The following is a 22,908-nucleotide window of genomic DNA, read 5'->3' on the forward strand; positions in this document are numbered from 1 at the left end:
ATGGAAATAGTAGCGGGTACACTAAGGTGGTGTTTGGTACCTGACAGTTAAGAGTCTGAAGGTAAGCTGAGAGCAAGTCTGGTTCTAGCAGAGAATACCAGGCCTGAGTTATTGCTTGGTGATGGGATGGAAATGAATGAACGGCGTAGTTTCATCGTGGTAGTAGATTCCACCAAGAGGGAAGACTCCGCAAAGCTTGAGTGTTATTGAGCATTGCTTAAGATTAACGCGGTGACAAAGCTTGACTTGGCAATGGTAATGCGATGGGTAAGTGACTTCAGAAGGTTATCGATTATGTCACAAGGAGAGCCAATCGGAGGTACTCTTTCCGGCTGATGGCGGATAGTGCTGCTAAGCAAACAGCCATGGGTGGAGACAAGGGTAGTGTTCAATGAGTTGATATGGTGCCAACCCAAAGTAGGACTCTAGTGGTTAGAGCAGAGGGTCGTTCTTATGCAGTGGCCGTTGCGGGGCTTTGCTGGACAAACACAGAGTTAAAATCTGCTGGATCTGCTGTAGGGTCTCCCATAGATCATCGGAGGAGCGCTACTTTCGTTGTGGTCGACCACCGGAAGCAGTGTTATAACTGTGCATGGGAGGGGCACCTGAGTAGGGATTGCAATGAAGTTCAAGTAGCTTCACTGCAATCCCAAGTATCTCAAGTAGCTCTGGAAGGTACAGTGCCTCTGTTTAACTGGGATGAAGTGGGAAGAGGGCTTCTCCCCTATGCCAGTACTGTGGGGTCGTTCACTCCTCAGAACATGTTATGCTAGGGTGTCGCACCCAGTAGTGGATGAGTTTGGGGAGTTAAGGGTCGGGAATGTAGTCCCTAAGATGCTTGCCTTGGAGGTAGCGTGGCGGGGTAAAACTGCCATTGTTGAGGCTATTGTGTGTGGAAGAGAGGCACAGGACAGCGAGTAGGAGTACCTTGCATGGGTCGTAGTTGATGTAGTGCTCTTTTTTGGTTGGGGCTTGTTTTATTGTTGTGTATTTCATTATTATTTATAGTATTGTATATATGTAGTCGGGCAAGATTAGTTTCTGTATGTATTAAGTGTATTGATTTTTATGTATATGCATGATGTTGCTCTTTGGTATTTATGTATGTAATTTGTGTATTTTATTAATCATGTTTTCATTCATGTATTATGTAGGTGAGTACTCAAGTCGGGGCTTATGTTGTATTGTTGTGAATTTTATTGTTTTATTTTTGCATATTATGTGTTTGTCATAGTAGTTTTTAGTATATTATGTACAATTCTCTAAAAAGGTATTTTCAGTCTTTATATGTAAGAAATTACTTTCAGGAGTATGTTAAGTAGTCTACACACACACACACACACACACACACACATATATATATATATATATATTGTGGCGCGTAAAATTGTTTCAGTGTATGAAATTGCACTGAGCAACTAATTGCAATTGTGTGGCCGATATAATGTCAGTATGGCCGTTTTGCGTAGGTGACGACCTCTCACTGGGTGGGGACTGACTACTGCTTCAAAAGTGGATTCAGTCCTCGGTCACTGCATTACCGACTGCATTGATTGCCAAGTCAAGCTTTGTCACCGCGTTAATCTTAAGCAATGCTCGATAACACTCGAGCTTTGCAGTCTTCTCCCTTTGTGGAATCTATAACCATGACAAAACTACACTGCTCATTCATCGTTATCCCATTACCAAGCAATACCTCAGACCTGGTATTCTCTGCTAGAACCAGACTTGCTCTCAGCTTATCTTCAGACTATCTAACAGTCTAATCAAACACCACCTTAGCGTTGATGTTTAGACAAAAATGGATCAAAGAATAATTTTCATTTGATCGTACAATAAAATGCAAAAATTCAATCCAATATACATTGAACTAACACTGCAAAACATGAGTGAGACTTCATTACAGCTTACCAATAGACTTAAAAAAACCAGATTTCACATATGGAGGGAAATTAAATAACACTATCTGATTGACAAAGGTTTATTGCATGTATTAATTTTATAATAAAGGAAGAAAAAATAGTGAAGTTAGTATGAGCTAGATTAAAAAAATTGAAGAACTGAACCTTCAATATTTTTAGTAACCAAGTATAAACTGGTGATGAAAGAGAGCCTGGTGCTTTGCTGCTGTTGGTAGGCTTGATGCAGATAATCTGCTGCAGACAATGTTGACCAGCAAAACATCATGGTGAGAAGTGGTCGCCTTGACAGAGGATATCCCTCAAAACCAAAATGACAGAAGAATTATTGCACGAGGGATGGTGAGGGGACAGCCTGTACAAGGAGGTGGTTGGGGGCCCCTTTGGAGTCGTCACTATTGTCAAGATGTGCAGGACTCTCCAACCCATCAGCTTGGGGCCGACAATGACCTGTGCTTGTTTCCAACAGATCTGTAGCGTTACTAACACTGGATGTAGACAGTGACTCCCTCCCTCACTGTTGTGGTGTAGATCAAACCCCAGACCCCTACTAGACTGGTTGCTCCATGGGTGAATAGACATAGACAGGAAGAAGTTCCACTGTGAATAAAGGCTCCAACGACCATGTGTTTTGCCGGAGCATGCGAGGTAAGCGAAATAGGGATAGCCTATGCATGGAGGTGGTTAGGGGCTCTTGGGTCGCTGCCACTGGTGATATGTGTAGGACTCCCCAACACCGCCCTGCGTGTCCCACAGGAAAAACAGCATGTCCTGAGTAATGCCAATAAGTGGGTATCAAGGCATGTTGCCTTAGGGGAGGTTGTTTAGAGAGTCCTCAAGCACGAAGAACAATTTCCTCAGGATACATCAATGATGGAAACATGCTTTCAGGGAAAATTGTGCTTAAAGATGCTTGCCGATTACTGCTGGAGAATGAAAAGGAATATTCCTGAGGATGATTTAGAAGAAAACTAAAGAAAAACAGATATTAGGTAAGGTAATTTCATACTTAGGCTATATAATTCATAAATCAGGTTTTCTTTAAATTTGCGTTACTAAATACCTTGCCCACCGATTTAATTTTGGTTTGCAGATTTAAAATCGTGCAAAAAATAGTATTCACTTTATTAAATGCATACAATTGTAATAACATTTTTTTTTTTAAATGGTGGGAATCAGCAAGTTGTTGACGGTTATTTGTTTGTGATTTGCCGACTTCAAAAGGTTAAAATATTTCTTTAAATTTAACAGTATTATGTTTTTAAAAATTTTATTTAAATCTTTTTATTTTTCATTTTATATAACCACTACAAGAGAGGTATATGTATTTAAATGATTTATAAAAGTAAATTTCATATAAAATCAAGTCTGTAACACCTTTATTGAATGCTAGGATAAAAATTGTTTGAATCGCACAAAAAACATATAGTATTAAAACCATTTTTCTGTAGTGTAATTCATGGTAATATTTTTTAATCTACATAATGGTGAAGAAAGCAATTTTTTTTTTTTATCAGAAAGGTAAATATAAAATGCTGTGTATTTAAACCAAATGTGTGATTTTTTTTTTTTGTAATGATTATTTGACTTTGTCAGGTAAGGTGATTGATATCTATTATTAAATTTCCCAATATTAAGATAAAATTTATTCTGATAAAAAATAATTTTTGTTGCTCTTATGCTAAGGAGTTTAATATACTTCTTTCTTATTTACAGCCCTGTTTGCCATGATTTCAGCATTTCTTGTTCATTAACTTTAGAGAAAGGAATCTGAAACAATGAGCAAGAAATTTTCACCACATTACAGTTAAATTATTTAATGCTGTACAAGTTTTTGTACGAGATAAGTGTATCTTGCTGCGATCATAAGTAAGTACATATTATTTAAATTTAGTAGAAAAAAAGTTTTATTTTTCAGTAAATTTTTTTAATAGTATTGCAAAAGAAAAAGCTTCTCTTTGAAACCCTTGTCGATCTCTGTCGTTGGTTAAAAATAAGTACTCTCCATGTTTGTGTAGAATAGCTGTACACTAGAAACATTATGCTTATTAGGGCAAATCTTTTTTTCTGCCCAGAATTATGAAATGATGACCAAGATTGCCAACAGTTGTAACAGAAATTCTTGTTAGAAGTACAGTCCTTTTTCATCTTTATTTTAATCGAAATCTTACAGCTATGAAAGACTAAATGTTTATATAATAATTGTGAATTTTTAATTTTCAGAATTCCTAAAGATAACTCTTCAAACTTCAACAATAATAAATACGCACAAAAGAATAAATATAATGAATTATATCACAAATTTAGTATTTATTCCTGGTTTGTAAAATATAACTTATAATGACATACTATAATTTATTTTCACCTGTCTGATGGCATGGCTTAGAACCGGTCTAAATTAATCAAGTTTCTTTTGCAGTACTATTTCAATAGAATAAAAAATCATATATTAAAATGATTTTTTTTAATATTTCATATACTAAAAGTATTTATATTTTTAATTAGAAGTCATTAGTTGTAAGAGATGAGTAAACTCAGTTGAGTTTATTATATTTTTTGCTCAGGGTAATAATCACTTAAATTAGAATTTTTTCTGAATCCTTTTCAAATTTTAGTTCTTTTGTTCCATATTTTATACTACCCCTCTCTTTCTTTCTTTGCAGTTTTCATTTTCTTTAGAGTTTCATTTCCAGTTTTATAAACTAGTACTAAGAAACCTAAAAATTCTAGTTTTTTTTTTTTTTTTTCTAATGAATCGCTTCTGAACAATAATTACATATTTTTTATGTTTGTAAACAGATTTTCTGATTTTTAAATTCAAGAAATAACATTATCTTTTATTACAGCATTCATTAATTTCAATAATTTTATTTATAGTTATTATTTTTATAGAAGCCCTTTCATTATGAATTCAACTGTAATTTGGTAATAAATGTAATCCATTCAACCTAATAGATAAATTAAAAAAAAAATACATAACGCTTTCAAAAAAAGAAAAAACATTCGCATTTAATTAAAAACATAAAATTATATATAATTAAACATTAAAAATTCAAACAAATCGGGACGTAGATAATTTCAATTTTTAATACATTACAATTTTTGAACGTACACTATATTATTATAAAATAACATAATAGAACGCTAAAATAAATTATGGAAAAACGATAAATACAAAAGTCATATATATATATTTTTATTGTGGGTAAAAAAAAGTTACAGCTTGAACAATATAAATTAATAAATTAGAAATACCTTACAGCAGGTAACAGCGGAATATTTTTTGATGGCCAGAATCATAATTAATAGACTATTAACAAAATATTCATTTTTAATAAATGAAAAGTTATTTGAAATATCCGCAAATTTTTTGATGCATCATTAATTTACATTTTATTACTGCAAGATTTTAACTTTTTTATATCACGAGTAGCCGTACAAGATCTTTAATAAGATTTGTAATGAGTCTTTAAGACTCAATGTTGATGTCATCTTCATCAAAATCATTTTCACTAGCATAAATTTATTTTACGGATTTTCCAATAACATCATTTTTTTTCATTTTGATTATCATTATATCTCAACCCAAGAATTAAATGACTGAGATTCATTCACCTCTCTAACACTTCATAGGGCACAACTCTGGGGCCTAAAAAAAATATTTTTGTTTTTACTTGGCTGGTGGATTTAGGCATTAAATAATATATTTCCATCAAAATTGGACATCCATTACCAAATCTGTGGCAGTTAGGCCCTATTATATACATATATGTACCACTTACCATGTGGGCAGTAGTACATATGAATACCATACAAAATTTTTTATCAAATATTCTTTTTTTATTTTAAAAATAAAATAAGAACAAGAAAATTGCTAATACAAAATGTCTCTTACCCATAAAAATATTATTAATTTATTAGGTTAACCGTTCTATAGTCCATTTTTTCTTTCTCTTATATGTAAATATCTATATGTACAATATAATATTCTTTCAGCCTCTGTGAAGCACAGAATTAGAGAAACATTCTTACCTTTAATCTTTTATTCCATCTAAGTGCTTTCAGGCCTAAGCCCATCCTCAGTGATGTTTTTTTTATAATTTTTAAAACTGTTTACAATCGCACAATAAAATTTTTAGCTTTTTACATTTTGTAAAAAAATTGTTTGTTTAAAAATAAAATAAGAATTCACGTTTACAACTGTATATATATATGTACAGTTATTATATATATATATATATATATATATAATAAAAATATATAGATAATTGTATGTGTATAATACATATACAATTTTTCTAAAATTTCCAATTTTTTATTACTATTTTCATCTTCAATATTTATTTTTCCAACTATTTCCAAATTATTTTCTAAATTAGTCATATCCTGATTATTATTTATCAAATGGTCAGTAAAATTTGAGAAACCCATTTTTTTGGAAATTGGATATTTAGAAAAATTATATATATATATATATATAAAATTAGACATATAAATCTGCAAACAGAATTTGATGGGAACATTCTTAATTAAAATCATTTAAGTTGGTATACAAGATAAAATCTGATAAATTAATAATTTTGTAATAATTTTTCATTCTTGAATGAACAAAAAGGTAAGAATATTTCTCTAATTCTGTGCTTTGCGTAGGCTGAAAGAATATTATATTGTATATATAAAAATATTACGTATTTCAAAAACATTACATAAATAAAATATAAAAACCCCTAACTTATGATGCATGAAATGAAATGAAACATTCTATACATAACCCTACTTTGCAGCTGACACACATTATACTCTTCTTTTCCTTTGCTGTGCTGCAATATGCGCATCTTCTTCTTGTTCCAGTCACTGGTAAGTGTTTACCAACATTAGCCAACCTTTTAACATTTGCAAGTATGACCCGCCCATCAAGACGATTTATCTTTCTCCCTCTTCCAGTTTGAGTTGATGGTCCTGGTTTCTTCCACACAGAAACTTCCAATCAGCTCATCTGCCGATGAGACTGAAATTTCAAATGTGTGAGGTGTTTGCTCTTTAGTTGAGTAGTTTTTGCCATATTCTTATACAATAAAAATTAATTTACAATTGATGTAACAGTAAAGTAATAAAATAACTTCATCCACCATCAATGAGATTTACAACCTATATTATACACAGAGTGAAGCTGAACAAACTGATCAACACCACCCACATATCTGTTGACTCGTACTCTCCGTTTGTTTATACATAACACTTGATTTTGCTCATAGGCATTGTGCAAACAACACATACAAATTTTCTTCTTCCGTCTTTCCATTTTGAAACCACAATGTCCCCACATAGCAAAGTCCATCTCACCCATTTTCATTTTTCTATCAACTTTTACAAGATTTTCAGGGAATAGTTTTCTAGTCTGTCTAATTGTAGCGCAGATAAATATATTTTTTGTTATCATTGTTTAATCATTTCAATATTTGAAATTGTCAAAGAGGCAGTAACCCATCCCCTCAAATATGTTTGCAATCAACTGTAATTTGGTAACAAATTTTAATCCATTCAACCTAATGGATAAATTAAAAAAATAATACATAACGCTTTCAAAAAAAGAAGAAAGACTTTCACATTTAATTAAAAACAAAAAATTATATATAATTAAACATTACAAATTCAAACAAATCGGGACATAGATAATTTTAATTCTTAATACATTCAAATTTTTGAAAGTACAGTATATTATAATGAAATAACATAATAGTTAATACTGGTTGTGCCACATGCTATAACCCATATCTTGAACCCCCTTTTTATCAGCTTCATTGGCATGTATTGTTACAAGAAGCTTCTCCCCTTAAACTTCACCATTCATGAAGAAATAAGTAGAATATTTGTGATTTCATATTTTACAAAATTATATTTTGAATTTTTGTACATTAAAATAAAATAAAATAGCTTTTTATCAGCATATACAGTTGCTAGTAACATGTCACTTACAATAAGAACAAAATAGAGGTATAATTTTTTGAAGGCCTATAAGCATCATGTAGATTTAATTTATGCATATAATTTAATATGATAAATTTTTAAACCTGAATCAGATCAAATTAAAAAAGAATATTACAATATAGGTTCCACTTTATTAAGTTTCTATAAATTCTTTCAGTAATCGCAAAATGCAGAAGAACTGATTTTATTGACCGTCATAAAAGTAACATAATCTAAGTTTTGTGCAGATTCATGATTTAAGTTTTATAACATCTTCTCAACAAAAAACTCCATATATTTCTTTATATCACTTCAAACTAGAATATTCAAGGATTCTTTGAACTAATTTACAACACTCAAATTGTTAGTACTTTATGTATGTAAATTGCATTTCAAACGCATGTAAGCAGTACCTTATTTATAGGTTATCTGATGGTGCTGTATTTATTCATCCGTAAGTAAAATAATGTCTTGAATCCTTAAAAACTAATACACAATAATTAAAATATATTATTTTTGTTGTCATCTAGTAACTTACCTTGTTAAAATAGAAAATATTGTAGACGTACAATCAAAAATAACACGGTCCCACAAAATGAACGTAATTCTCCACATAACAAAGCCACTGGTGCAGTAGGGGACCGCTTTTAAATCAACAGCGATCTAGTAACCATAGAAGCGGGAAAATTAAAATGTGGTATGTGACAGTACCAAAGAGCGTTTATACAATCTAAATGAACAATAATAATTAATTTATATATAATTTTGTGTACAATATGACCTCTAATGTTTGGTGGTACAAATAGGTACGAAGGACCTATAAAGGGTTGAATAAACATAATCAATTTATTACATCTTGTAACTCAATGATGTTTTGGCTTAAGAAAACACTTTATTGTGTTTTCTTTGCTATTTTTAATAGATTACCTAACATTTAAAAATATCCTTTTTAACAATTTATTTAAAATACAATTAACATGTTTTTCTTAAATTAAAAATACAATTATAAATTTAACGATATAACTGTCGATTTCTAAACAATACTAATAAAAAAATTAAAAAACAACCCTGGGTTTTTTTTATCTCAATGATATATATAAAAATATGTAATCAAATAATTTTTGAATTTTAATTTATTTTGTATAAATATATATATATATATATATATATATATGTTTAATTACATAAATTTTTCATTTTATAAAAATATGATTTTGTGATGGATTGAATGTATGGGAATCAGTCGACTCATTCAACTATAGCCAACAAAGTAGATTTTTTGCGAAGGTAAATCCTGCCATCCGCTAAATTCATACTTGTGACCATAACTGTGTACAGACATCGACCGCATCGATTGTAGTACAGACAAAAACGGAGTTGTTAGGGGCATATCAGTCTAGTTATAAAAGGGTCCGTCCCTGACTTCTTTTAACTTCATTTTTTTGTACCAATTATAAGGCCAAATTTGGTATTTTAAATCGATGCGAGAGTAGTCTACGTACATTTGACTAGGGACTAATAGCCCTATGTACCCTATTATTTATTTTATATCTAAATATAAGTTTTAAATATTTAGCTTTAACAGTAAAATGACTGCTAACTAAGATTGCAATCAGCAAGAATTCCAAAGACCAGACTGGGGTCTACATGCCATCATTAGATAGCCTAAAGGGGTAACAGAAGAAATATTAGTTAAAGAACTATTGATTCATTAAAAATTATCTCCCTCATCAAAAGTTGAAATCGATTTATTTGTTTACATCACTCGTATGAAAGGTGCAATTTTGTTTATACATTTTGTAAATTAAGCATAAGATTAAAGCACAATAATTTTTTAATTTATTTATAATGGAAAAATAACTGATTTTTGTTTTTTTATATATGGCAAATATCAGTACACAGGACCAGAATACTGTTTAGATTTTTATCTATAACCGATCAGAATAGATTACATAATTGTAAATTTCTATGTTTGAGTTCATTTCTCAAAGTACTTTCAGAACTTTTATTCTGTTAATTCATATATCGATTACATTCATTATAATTTTCTTCATATTATATAAGCCTTTTTTAATATTTTATCAAAAATGTATTCATATTCGATTGTTAGAGCTGAAGTAATATACTCGTTACTTGTAATAAACCATCGTGACACATAATGTTTTTTTTTTTTCACTATTCTTTCTACATTATCCCGAAGATGGGTGTAACAGATGAAAAATTTTTTCGATATATTTTATTGATAAGAGATTGTAGATCGTTATTATAATAATTTTTATTTCTTTTTTTTCAGGGAAAAAGGATGGATATCAGATGTGGAAGAAATTTATAAATCGTGAAGATTTATTATAATTAAAATTGTAATATTATCATAATGTATAAGTTGTTTTTACTATGTTATATGCCTGTAATCTGATAATATACCATAGACATAAATATTGTTAGGCTGTTCTTATCAAGGTTTTGCCACGGTTTTCCTTGATACAATAGGGCAAATGCCGGAACAGTTCATTTAGTTTTCCGTGGAATTTAATCTTTGATATACTTATTCACACTTAAAATAATAAAAATATATATTATTTATTTATAATTTTATTTTTTGTAATTTTTTCATTACCTGCTTAATGCCGAATTAATGTGACCCCGATAACCATTAAAAGTTGAAATTTAGCTCAAATATTGCAGTATATCTACATATAAAAATATAAGGAATTTGATAACGTAAAATTTTGAATTTATTTAAAGGAGTGGGATACGTATCGCCGTTCAAACATTTTTAATTTTTGTAGAGACATCATAGGATCTAAAAATTTGGTACAAATTTCTCAGTTGATCGAACTTAGGGGTGGGAATATTCCCATCCCTAAGTATGGTATTCTTTGGTGGTTGGGTTTCAATTAACCACGCATCTCAGGAATGGTGGAGCTGCTGAAACTGTACAAGACTACACTTCAATTACACTCATGCATATCGTCCTCATTAATCCTCTGAAGTAATACCTGAACGGTAATTCCCGGAGGCTAAACAGAAAAAGAAAGGAGTTATCTAATGTGTGTTCCATGGCAAACGTTAATCGACTATGTGTTTTTCATTTATTTATTTAGTTCAAATATTTATATTTTTTTTATCTAGCAATAATAAGTATTTCACAAAATACGTACTATTTACCACGCGATTCTATCAAGTAATGACATTTGAAAAATAATAGATGACCTTGTCGGAGGCCTGAACAGGAAAGCGGTGATTGCAGCCGTTTTTATGGATGTGGCCAAGGCCTTTGACAAAGTTTGGCATAGCGGGCTGCTTTATAAGCTAGCGCGATCGGCGATCCCTTAACGCTATGTCAGACTGATGCGGTCATATCTGCTAGACCGACATTTTGTCGTGCGCGTAGGGGAAACGATTTCCTCTACCAGAGAAATAGCCGCTGGGGTTCCCCAAGGAGCAGTGCTCTCCCCGTTCTTGTACACTTTGTACGTGAACGATATGCCGCTGTCGGAAAGGGTCAAAACGGCCCTTTACGCAGACGACACGGCATATTTCTACGAATCCGCAAATGTGGATTACGCGGTCCGGAGGCTCCAAAGGCAGCTGGACTTAGTGGAACCGTGGCTCGACATGTGGAGAATCAGGGTCAACGGTGAAAAATCGGTGGCCGTGATGTTCACATGCAAGACACGAAAACCGGCCAGACAGCTGGCCGGTTTTCGTGGCATCTCAGGGGAGAAAATCCCATTTGAGAAAACAGTTAAGTACCTGGGGGTGGTGTTGGACAGGCGGCTTACCTTCGGTGAACATGTAAATTATGCGACCCGGAGGGCTAAGGCCGCCAGAGCCTCGCTATACCCAGTGCTGAACAGTGCCAGCCCGTACCCACTGGCAACTAAGCTTCTCATTTTTCGGCTGTACGTACTGCCGATTCTAACATATGCTGTCCAAAACCGTCCAAAACATCGCGTTGCGGACGATCTTTGGAGCTCCGTGGTTCGTCAGGAACGCCATTCTCCGATCTGATGATCCGATTTCAATCCGTGTCCGAGGTGGGGGTGGCGCAGGCGCGCAGAGCGGCTGTGTCCGAACACAGTCATCTTCGGGACATCTGCCGAGAGGACCCAACCCCGACAGTTGTAAGGAAGCGGCCTCACGCCGTACTGGACGAACCACCGTGATGGTGCGGTGCGGGAGCCGAGAATCGACAAACCAGGCTTAGGGGCCTCCATATCGCATGAGCCATAAACGGAATAGCGCGTCAGACGCGTTTCCGGGGTCGCGAGTGAATAGTTTTCGCGAGGTATACAGTCTGAAGAAAATACAGCAAAATACGATAAGTCGCGCATAAAACAAAAACGCGGTCAAAATTTTTAATTTTTAATTTTTTTTTCCGCGGGTGTTTTGTTCTGTTTCTCTTGTTTCAGAAACGGGAGAAACGTGGATGTGGTACGACTCGTCGTGCCGTCTTGGGAAACGGCCTTTCCTTCCTCTCATCCTGCCAGTCCAAAGGAAAGTAAAAATCAAATTTTTATTTATTTATTTTTATTATTTATTTTTTTTCTTCGTGTGTGTGTTCTGCTTCTTTTGTTGCAGATACCAACAGCCACCTCAAAAACAAATGGTTTCTTCACTGCGGCCACGCGGTACCCCCAACCACTTCTCAGACACACGTGTGTCTGAAGGTTAATAATTACGTGGAGTGAATAATTTCTGTTTACTTCTTCTAAGAAAATCGCCGCCCCAAAACCGCGATCGCGAATAGGTATCACCATTTTGTAAGTTCCCTATTACCTTCCTTTCCTTTCAAGAAAGAAGAAAGAGGGAACGAGCCAGCAGTCATCAGCCCAGCAGTCACCTGCCCAGCAGCCACTGACAGCACGGAAGAACGAAGAAACCTGCACTTTCCCCCGTTCAGCCCTTCGGGGCCTCGGGAATTTCAAGGTTAATGGTATGTAACTTCGGTTACTACCAATTCTTGGAAAGTGCAGGCCAAAGAAGAACGAAGAGGTCTTCGGAAGAAGAAGAGGGAGAAGAAGATGAAGAAGAAGGAAGACCAACCACTCGTCTCAACATCACGGACTGGAGTCCGGAACAGAGCCCAGCAGAGATGTGGGCAGCTATACCAGAAGCGGATGAAGAGCTTCTACACAACCTCTCCTTTTCAAAACTTACAAGTTAGATAAAATAAACCAGCAATTGCGACTCCTCCGGAGTAGGGATCGCATTGCTCCCTCCTTACAGTTAGTGCCCCGTTGTGGCGTATTCTTGCTAGCCTATTAAGCGTTAGCACCGAAAGGACTTGAGTAGACGGTCTGAAGGGGAATTGCGTCGGGAGGACAGGCTTCATAAGCCTAGCCTTCCGCGGTCGGCCATAAAATGGGTTCGATAACGCTGGTTCAACAACGGATTGGAATGCAATTAAATCCGTCTTAAATTAACTAAATAAAAATAACCAAAACTTGAGAAAATTAGACCCGCTATATAACGTAACCCTTTAAAAAAAAACAAGCCCGATTAGAATGACCCAGCAGCAAGGAACTCTGTCCAGGTTCTGCGATAAGTAGGGAGAAGTAAACTCCCGTCAACTTTGCATTCCTAATTCTATTGGCGATGTTGATGTAATCACGCACAATGCAGCATATGAGGCTCTACAATAAGCCGAGGCAACTCCCAGCAAGGCCCTACGATGAACTATAGTAACTCTTTCTAAATTTCTTCTTATTTGCAGCGAAGCACCCCACATTTGAGCTGCATACAAGATAGATAATTAAACTGGTGCTATGTATCTTGACCGACATTATTCTTTTTGAATCTGGTTGTTCCTCAAGTTGAAAATACTCTGAAAGGAATCAACTCCACACCCGCATTAGAAACAAAGAATGTTGATTTGTGCGTCTGTTGAGCTGGAGTACAGAATTCGTGTTAAATCTTGATCAGCAGCTGCAAAAGACATAGGTGATGAACGCTATTAAATCTTATTTCACAAACAATGGCGATGTGAGAAGGGCAGGAGAATCGTCTTTAGTCTACCATGGTGACAACTGTGATGAACTCTTCAGATTTGTCGTCATAAACAAGGAATGAAAGTGATCAGCCCTTGCTTATGATCACCTTGTGTGAGAGGATGGAAATACGGCACGTGGTTTGACAGAGCTCGCAGAACCCTTAAGGGCTCACATTATATTCGTAACCATCAATGCTATTTAGTCTTGAGTTATTAGCAAATGAGGATCAACTACAATATTTTTCCTATTTCTTTGACAGCGATGCTCGGTAATAAAACTTATATTTTTGAAAAAGCAGTCGTTTCAAAACTTTACAATTTTAAATAAATTATGTTACCCAAAGTGGTCTTCTAAAGTATAATGTATTAAATGTTAAAAGGGCATCTGATAAACGTATATTTTTAGTTAAAAATCACTCTTAAAAATTAACCGTACGACTTTTAGATTACTTTTTCAAAATGTACATTGAGAGTAGTTCAGATAGACTGTGTGCAACACTAAGAATGCGCTTAGGTTAGTTTAAATGCACTGAAAATATTATGATTATGTAAGTTAGTATTTATTTTAGAAGTTAAAGTGGGTGTTGCCTATTCATTACTGTTACAGTAAACATTTTACTAAGTTGTTACATTGCGGAATGAATTTGAAATACATATTTGTTACGTACTATGAATGTGGTTTACTTGCACGTGGTAGATTGCTCGAATTATAAATAATATGGTATGATATTGAATTAAGGGTACAGTATATGTGCTTTATTTAATAATTTACCAGTGTTATTTTATAGTATAAAAAATATAATTTCGATGTTGAAGTTGCCAAATAATTTGGTTCCTAACCTAGTGTACAAAAGTTCAAATTCAGCTTGCACCACAACATACCGTACCTTTGCTGGTTAAGTTCTTACTTTAAAGGTATATATTTGTTAAAAACATTAAGTCAGTATCTTTTAAATAATAAAACCTCAATTATTTAGCTTATGTCAGTAAGCTAACTGGCAGTATTTACTTAGTTTTAAGTTTTTCTTCATACAGAATTTTATTATTTTACAGTAGGCAAATTAATTCTTTTTTAATAATTAGACTGTTCACTACGTACATTTTAAGTAAATTACTTACTGTCCAGTTTTAGATTTACCTTTACAGACAACTTCCAAATTTTTCATTGTATCAGGAAAACAAAATATACTTTTTTAAAAACAATATTACAATCTTTAACATTGATTGTTCTTTTTTATATTAAATCAAAGCTGCTTAAACTTATTGGTATAGAAACTGATTTTAGTGTAGTTGAAGACTATCCATATTCAAGTTTTCTGTAACTACTAAATAAAAAGACCTGTTAGATATTATGAGGTCCTTTGTCTACAAAGCGAAAAAGAGCTTAATGCAGTATGTAATTGTATTCCTTTACATAAAGCAGAACAGTTACTGATAAAATTCAAGTTTTGATACCATTATACAAAGATTTTTAAAAAATGAACTGCCAATCTTAGAAAGGAATATATCATTAAAAGATGTTCATGCTCTATAAACTGGATTCTACAGTCTATACTGATTATATTATTAACTCAAATAGGTCTGCCATAAAGAAATCTAACTTTTAAAATAGAACCTGAATATAGTGATGTAATGCTATGTGCTCAGAGGCAATATGCTTTGCTGGTTTTTGTTGCAAATCTCATACTAGCTGCATATCATTCTTTTTTTTATGGTTGCTGAAGTGAGTTAATGTTTAGTATTCTTAGTGTTTTTTCTGATCAAAATAATTAAGGGTAATGAAATATGTATATGGGCAAGTTAAAATTTTATTATTGAATGGTTCTTGATATATATAAAATGTATGTGTGTATATATGCCCTTATGTATCAAATATATATATATATATATATATATATATATATATACACATGGTGATATTTAAGTATGGAAACAGCTTTATACTGCATATCTAAGAGGTATTTGGGAGGCAGAAAGGAATGGAGTTCTACATTGTTTAAAAAACACCTGCATTATGGAAGGTTTTTAGTATTTGTCTGCCATATTGAATCAAATTTAATTTATTTAAATATGAAGATTAAATGTGAACGCATTCTGCTAATGCGTTCATTATCGAGTTATAAGCATTTAAAGTTGCAATGACAGAAAAAATCATGTTCACAATAAAAGAGGGTAAAACATTCTGCATGAACAATTTTATTGTATTTTACATTCATGATACCTACAATAACTGACTTTAAACTGTGCTATAATATTAATAATAATAAACAATAACTAATAATTAAAACACACCTAGCTATATATCAACCGATATTATTTTTTAAATAAAAATTAACATCCAGTGTTAATATAAGCTGATATTTGTTACTCATAAATGAAACTAATCAGCTGGAAATACTTACTTAAAAAATGTTTTACAAATTTATTTGAGTAAAGCATGTGTTAATTTACAACAATGCAGTGATCTTTGTTGGATTACAATTAACCACATATCTCTGGAGTAGACTACATTTCATTTACATTCATAAATATCATCCTCACTCATCCTCTGAAATAATACATTACAGTGGTTCTGGAGGCTAAACAGAAAAAAGAAAGTTTGTATTACGTTGAAATAATGCAACTTTATTAACTCCTCATTTCTCCTTTTTACCTCAACATACTTGTAATGCTAAAATTTGAGAGTGCTAGTAAAAATTAAGTTGTAGGCCTAGTGGTTCAAATTTTTTATTATTGTTTTTGGTGAAAGTTTTATTATTAGTTTCCTCATTCATTTATTTAGTTGTATTAAATCTTCAAACAACAATACCTTTTTTAAGTTAAACTGAAAGAACAAATCTGTTGATGTATGAGTATGGTGACAGAGTTTGGTCTTTACAGGAGGATTTATTTATTTAATAATAGATTTCCAAACAGAGAACCAATAAGTAAATTGACTGTGATCAAGACAGTACAGGGGTTTCAAGCTGATACTGTAAATAATTGTTCTCGCACCGCTAGACCAAGAACTTTCGCAACTGATGCCAAGTCATTAGATGTATTGCATGCAGATCTTTGTTGAAGACCGTCATTCATCAGTTCAGAAAGCTGCTGTCCAACATGACATAACTTATTTGTCAGTTCTAAAAATTCTTAAAACAAATAAATTTCACCCTTAAAGCTACATCTGGTGCAAGTACTTTCAGATCGCTGAGTTGAGTATTGTAATATTATAATGCAAAAATTAGATAAAGACGCAAATTTTTGTAATTCATTAATATTTACTGATGAAGTGTTTTTTAAGCTAAATAGATGGCCATGTGAATAAGCAAAACTGTTGATATTGGAGCAATCATAATCCCAGATGAAAATGAAGGCTCATACTTAGTACCCTCAAAAAGCGAATGTTTGGGTGGGAATCTTTGGTCATTGTATTGTAGGATCTTTTATTTTAGATGACAATCCTGCAGGAGATGTTTACTGCAACTTGTAAGCTGATAGGATGTTACCAAACATCCGGGAAAATGTTGGACAAGAATTATTAAATAATACTAATAGTTTCAGAAAGATGGGAAACCACCTCATTATTATGTCAGGGCATGGGAAATTTTAAACAAACAATTTTCAAATCTCTGGATGGGTCGTAGAGGAGCCATAGAATGGCCTGCCAGGTCCTCAAACCTGTCTTCTATGGATTACTTTTTAGGGATGCCTGAAACATAATGTTTACAAAAAAATCCTGCAGACATTGATGAATTGAAAAGAATAATTGACAAATTTGCTTGTCTACCACCAGACATGATACAACAATTTATAAACTGATATTACTTGAGCTTAGCACATTGCCAAGCTGTAGAGGTGAAGCATTTTGAACGTTTATTGTTGAATGGTATGCTTTCAAAATTTATTTCATCAGTAATTTACGAAAACATTTATTTAAAATTGTAAAATAAATATTGTAATATGTAAAGTAAATAATATCAGTTTATATAGCCACTTAAATTGTTGTTTTGTTGTTAATTATTAGTTATTGTTTATTATTATCAATATTATAGCACTGTTTAAAGTTCATTATTGTATGCATGATGAATGTAAAATGCAATAAAATTGTTCATGCAGTGCGTTTTACCTCGTTTTTTTGTTAACACTATAAGACAAACAAAAATAATAAGAAAAACATAAGCATTCAACTTTGAATGCTTATAACCCAATAACAAAGGCATAACAGAAAAACAGGTTTCACCATTGTTTTTCTTGTAAAATTTTAAATCAGAATGATGTGTCATATGTCTACATTCCTATTTAAAAAAGTTAAGTTTGATTCAATATAGTAAATAAAAATTACAAACGCACCATAACGCAGATTTTTTTTACCTATGTAGAAACCCATTTCTTTCTGACTCCAGATACTTCTCAGTACACAGTATAAAGCTGTTTCCATACTTATCACCCATAGTATCACCCGGTATATGTATATTGCTTATCAGAATATTTTTTTCTTTGTTACTCACAGATAGATTAGCATGGAAAAGAAACGGTTTTTTGTTGGCAATCTGCCACATGAAATTGATGAAGATGTTATAAGAAGTCGCTTTTCTAAATATGGTGAAGTATTATCCGTTGAACTTAAATTTTGTTATAGTGGTTTGGATCAAAATGAGATAATTTCTACGTTTGCTTTTGTAAATCTGCAAGGTTCTCAAGAGTCACTTTCAGCATGTATGTATGTTATAAATTTAATATTATTGACATTAAAACACATTATTAATAATTTTTATAAATCAAGTGCCAATATTGTGATCATCCTGTTTTTACTTAAAATTATTCTGCATAATAATTGGCAACAAGCATACTTAGTTGGGAAGTTATTATATTTAACCATACACAATCCTTTTCTGAATACCATTATATAAAACCAATCTAATCAAGATTGTATCATTGGTTTTTAGAGTTTTGGCATTGTTCTTGTCCAGTTTCTTATAGATAGCTCTTCAAGAGTGTCATTAATCTAATCTCTATATAAAAAATATTGGAAAAATGGAAATCTGAAAATTAGTATTTTAGGTTTTACAGAACAGACTTTGCTTGATCTTACTGATGTTATTATGAGCTAACATAATTTTGTTTATGATTTCTTAAGCTAAATAATGATATTAGCCTTCTCTTTGCTAGTTCCTTAGATATTGAAATGAAGTAGTCATTTATAGTTATTTTAGTTATATTTCTCTATAAATATTTATTTTTGCTGAAATGAATTCAGAGAAATAAAATGCGATAACAGCATATTTTGCTTTTTTACTTCTGTTTTATAATCTAAAATCTCTGAGAATATTCCAAAAATCATTCGATAATTATTTCTACAATTATTTTTTTTTATAAAAGAACTAAGATCAAACAGTTCTATGCAGCAGTTTTAAATCTTTGTTTAGAAAAATTAAATATCCTAATTATATTGTAATTAATAATATTAAATTGTAGTTAATAACAATCTTGATTATTTTATATCCTTTTAAGTAAAATAATGTGAATTATCTACAATTATATGAATTTTTTTTAGCCCACAATTTACCTGCCTATTTTTAATCAGGTTTTGAAGGATGGTTATTTTTTCTCTCAGCGTAGCATATTATATTTAATAAAATATTTTTGAAACTGCTTGTTTCAGTGAACAAAGATCCTTTTGAAACTAGCAATTAATGATTTGGTATTATTGCTGTCATATGTCATTGTTTAAAGAGAAATTAAAGTTTTATCTTTTTTTTTTAATTTTCATATCATTTCATTCGATTTTCTGGTTATTGAAGATCTGTATGAAAGTTAAGTACATTTCTAGCAAAATTAAAAATTGTAGTTAATGAAATATAGTTTTTCAATTAATGTGTTAATTGGTTTTTTAATATGTGATATAAGTTATTTGTGTGGTAATATTTTAATAGATTTTGTTTCTGAAAGAAAAAATTATCTGTGTCTTAAAAGTACATGAGAAGACCAAAATCTGATGTGTGTCATTTTTGTTTCAGGTCTAAAAAAATTACCTAGAAAAAAGTGGCTTGGAAAAGAAATAACCGTAGAATTTGCAAAAGAGAGTATATTGAATGAATTAGAAAATGAAAGAAGAGCTGCTAAGGATAACATTTCTGGAAAGACAAATGATGCAACTAAGATGCCACATAGTTGCTTTGAATCAAATAATGGTGATTTATTTGAAAATAATGAAGAGTCAGTAAAAATAGAAGATATTAAAACTTCTACTTTATCTAAAATTAATTTTAATAGTAAAAGTAACAGTAATATTCTAACAAAACTGGAAAATTTTAGTAATGTTTGGAAAGACTGTGATGAATTTAGTGGAAGAAAAATTACAAAATTTGATGACAGTTCTGATTTTTCAACTACAGTTAATGAAAGACATGAAAATGTCTTCCCTAAAAAAAATTATTGGTTCTAAAGAAAAATTTAACTTTCTTGATAGTAACAAATTTTCAGATATAGATAAAAAAAATAATGGTTCAGAGAGTAAATTTTCAAGAAATTTTATAAACGCTGATGAAAAAAGATTGAAATCTATTAGAGAAATGAAGAAAGCAATTGATCAAAGAAAACAAACTATTAAAACGGCTCTACCTTCTGTGGTAAGTAATTACGTGTACATTTTCTATGGCTGTTGTTATATTAATGTTTATCTAAAAAGAACTGTTTTAAGTAATAAAATATTTTTTTTAAATTCAGCATGAGGATGCATTTTTGAATTTAATAAGTAAAATTTTAAGGTTTTTTATCCCTCCCAATCTATAATAACATCATAAGATTCAGGAAGCCCTCTCCCACTTTTAAGTAAGATTACATTAATTAGCTGTGTTAAATAAGTATTTTTTTCTTGTATATTTTAAACAATTTTTGGTCTGTTGTATTATTTTTAAGATTAAATTATAATTCTTTTTACATAAAAATTTTCTAAAAGATATATATTTTTAATTTTTATAAGCTTTTTACAAATTTGACATAAAAATAATTCAAGGTAGCAAACCCTGATTAAAAAAAGTGTTTTTTTTATTTTTTTTTTTTTTTTAAGTGTTGTTTAGGAAAACACAGAAAACTGTTGTTTTCTTTATAGTGCAGTAAAGTACATTTAGATTCATTCTATATTTATCGTGGTAGTTTTAAGAAATTCAATCTTGTATTTACACTTTGGATACTGGTGTTATTTGGTGGTAGGGTTTCAGTTACCACATGTCTCAGGAGTGGTCGACCTGCATCTGTTCAGGATTACATGTTTACTGGTACATTTACATTTTCTGCTACAGGGCTGGCAAGCTACTAGCAGTGCATTGGCTTATGCACCCACGCATCAAGATTTGGTAGTAAGCTGCAAAAACTTGTTGAAATAATAATAACTACATCAAACATTGAAAGTTAGTCTAATTTGCATCAAGATAATAACAATCATTTAGTGCATGAATAGTATCATCCATATATACACATGAGTTCATTTGCGTAGATTTAACTTTCAAAAAAACCATGCTCAGAACTATAAATTTCTTTAGGTAAGGTGTAATTTTCATAAAACCTAATTTATGTTAAGAGTTTGGCAAAAACTTGCATTTGCTGATAGTACAATAATTATTGGTATCTGAATGTCACCACTAGGAAAAACACCATTATTTAAGTAACAATTGAAGAACTTAGTTAAAAACCGTTAAAATTAATAAGTTCACTAGAGAAACATGTTAAAGTTCAATGAGCTTCAAAAATAATATATATTGAATTATTACGAATTATTTAAGAGTGAATTTTATGTATACTCGTATTCGTGAAGATTTATTATTAAATTATACTGTTCAAATTTAAGGAATCTTTATCTAATGATCCCAAAGATTTTTTTTTAACTTGCTAATAAAAATGACAAAAGTAGTAGATCTTATCCATCTTGTATTGATAAGATTATTATTTATACCAAAATTATTAATGCATAGCTGTAATTCCTCAGCAAAAGTTTCTGTGTCATGATCAATATATATTAAATCATATTTTTAATACCTTGGATGGCATTTTTCATGGACTACAATATTCAGTTTCTATCTTTCATGCATAAGCTTCAAGCGTATGTGTTGATATAAAAAAAATAAATAAAAATGAATAATTATAATAAATAACTATTATTTAGAATCATATTCTTATTTAGTAAATGTTGAATCTTACAAAATTTATATTTTTATAATCTAATATGAATTTATAAGATTAGAATTCAAAATCTTAGGTAACGTTATCCAAAGATAAATGATATTTATCACAGTTAAATAATTTTGTCGTAAACAATATTAACATTAATGTCAGTAAGGTTCTAAAAAACCAAAGAAAATTATTGCAACAGTTTAACAAATTATTTGATTGTAAAAGATGCCAGTTTATAGAAAAATCTCTAAGGTGAGTAGCAAGATTTTTAAATTTAGATGATAGCACTTAGCAAAAGAAAAATTTTCATGGTTTTCCCATATAAAAAATGGCACATTAAAGTTACCTAATAATAATAATAATTTAACCATGACTGAATTGGAAATAAAATTTATCTTTCTAATATAAGTAATACAAAAAATAATGAACATATTTACTTTATAGCATTCATTTTTTGTTTTGTTACAGCAAGTAGATTTAGTACGACTGAAGGAGGAACTGCTTGATATTATTAATGGTGATATTCCAGAAGATCCTTTAGCAATTGAAGAGACCACCTTAGTTAAATCAGAAAATTTAAAAGTTGAAAGTGAAGTGGTAAGGATGTTAGATTTTGCATACATTGCAACACCAGTTATCCAGATTGACCTTTGCAAGGTCAAATCTAGATAATTGGAAAGTATAACTTAAAAAGGATTATTATTTATATTGGACTAATCATTCTAATGTTTAGTGGGTAATGCAAAATTAAAAAAAAAAAAAAAATGTGTTTCTGTAAAATTAAAAATAAATTTGGAATAAAATAGAAATTAAAAATAAAATTTGGTGTTACACACAATTCATTTGTTAAGCGTATCACAAACTTCTCCCATAGTT

General features: G+C 31.3%; 1 protein-coding gene and 1 long non-coding RNA gene across 5 annotated transcripts; both read left to right on the forward strand.

Annotated features, from left to right (window-relative positions):
• Positions 1-1,841: 1,841 nt before the first annotated feature.
• Positions 1,842-10,421, forward strand: LOC142321574 (uncharacterized). Its single transcript, XR_012755664.1, has 3 exons — positions 1,842-2,911; positions 3,636-3,788; positions 10,180-10,421. It is a non-coding gene; the product is annotated as an uncharacterized LOC142321574 (long non-coding RNA).
• Positions 10,422-14,361: 3,940 nt separating this feature from the next.
• LOC142321572 (uncharacterized) lies at positions 14,362-22,853 on the forward strand. Of its 4 annotated transcripts, none has more exons than XM_075359774.1 (4): positions 14,362-14,429; positions 18,374-18,579; positions 19,881-20,492; positions 22,501-22,853. In XM_075359774.1, exons 2-3 carry the CDS (start codon positions 18,384-18,386, stop codon positions 20,306-20,308), a joined length of 624 nt encoding a protein of 207 aa, XP_075215889.1. In that variant the 5' UTR covers positions 14,362-14,429; positions 18,374-18,383; the 3' UTR covers positions 20,309-20,492; positions 22,501-22,853. The 4 variants fall into 4 exon arrangements, with proteins under 4 accessions (XP_075215889.1, XP_075215891.1, XP_075215888.1 ...); XM_075359776.1 differs by having other exon boundaries at positions 14,362-14,395; XM_075359773.1 differs by lacking the exon at positions 14,362-14,429 and adding an exon at positions 14,436-14,602.
• The last annotated feature ends 55 nt before the right edge of the window (positions 22,854-22,908 follow it).

The sequence above is a fragment of the Lycorma delicatula genome, chromosome 3 (assembly GCF_047948215.1).
Source record: "Lycorma delicatula isolate Av1 chromosome 3, ASM4794821v1, whole genome shotgun sequence".
In the NCBI taxonomy this organism is placed as follows: Eukaryota; Metazoa; Arthropoda; class Insecta; order Hemiptera; family Fulgoridae; genus Lycorma; species Lycorma delicatula.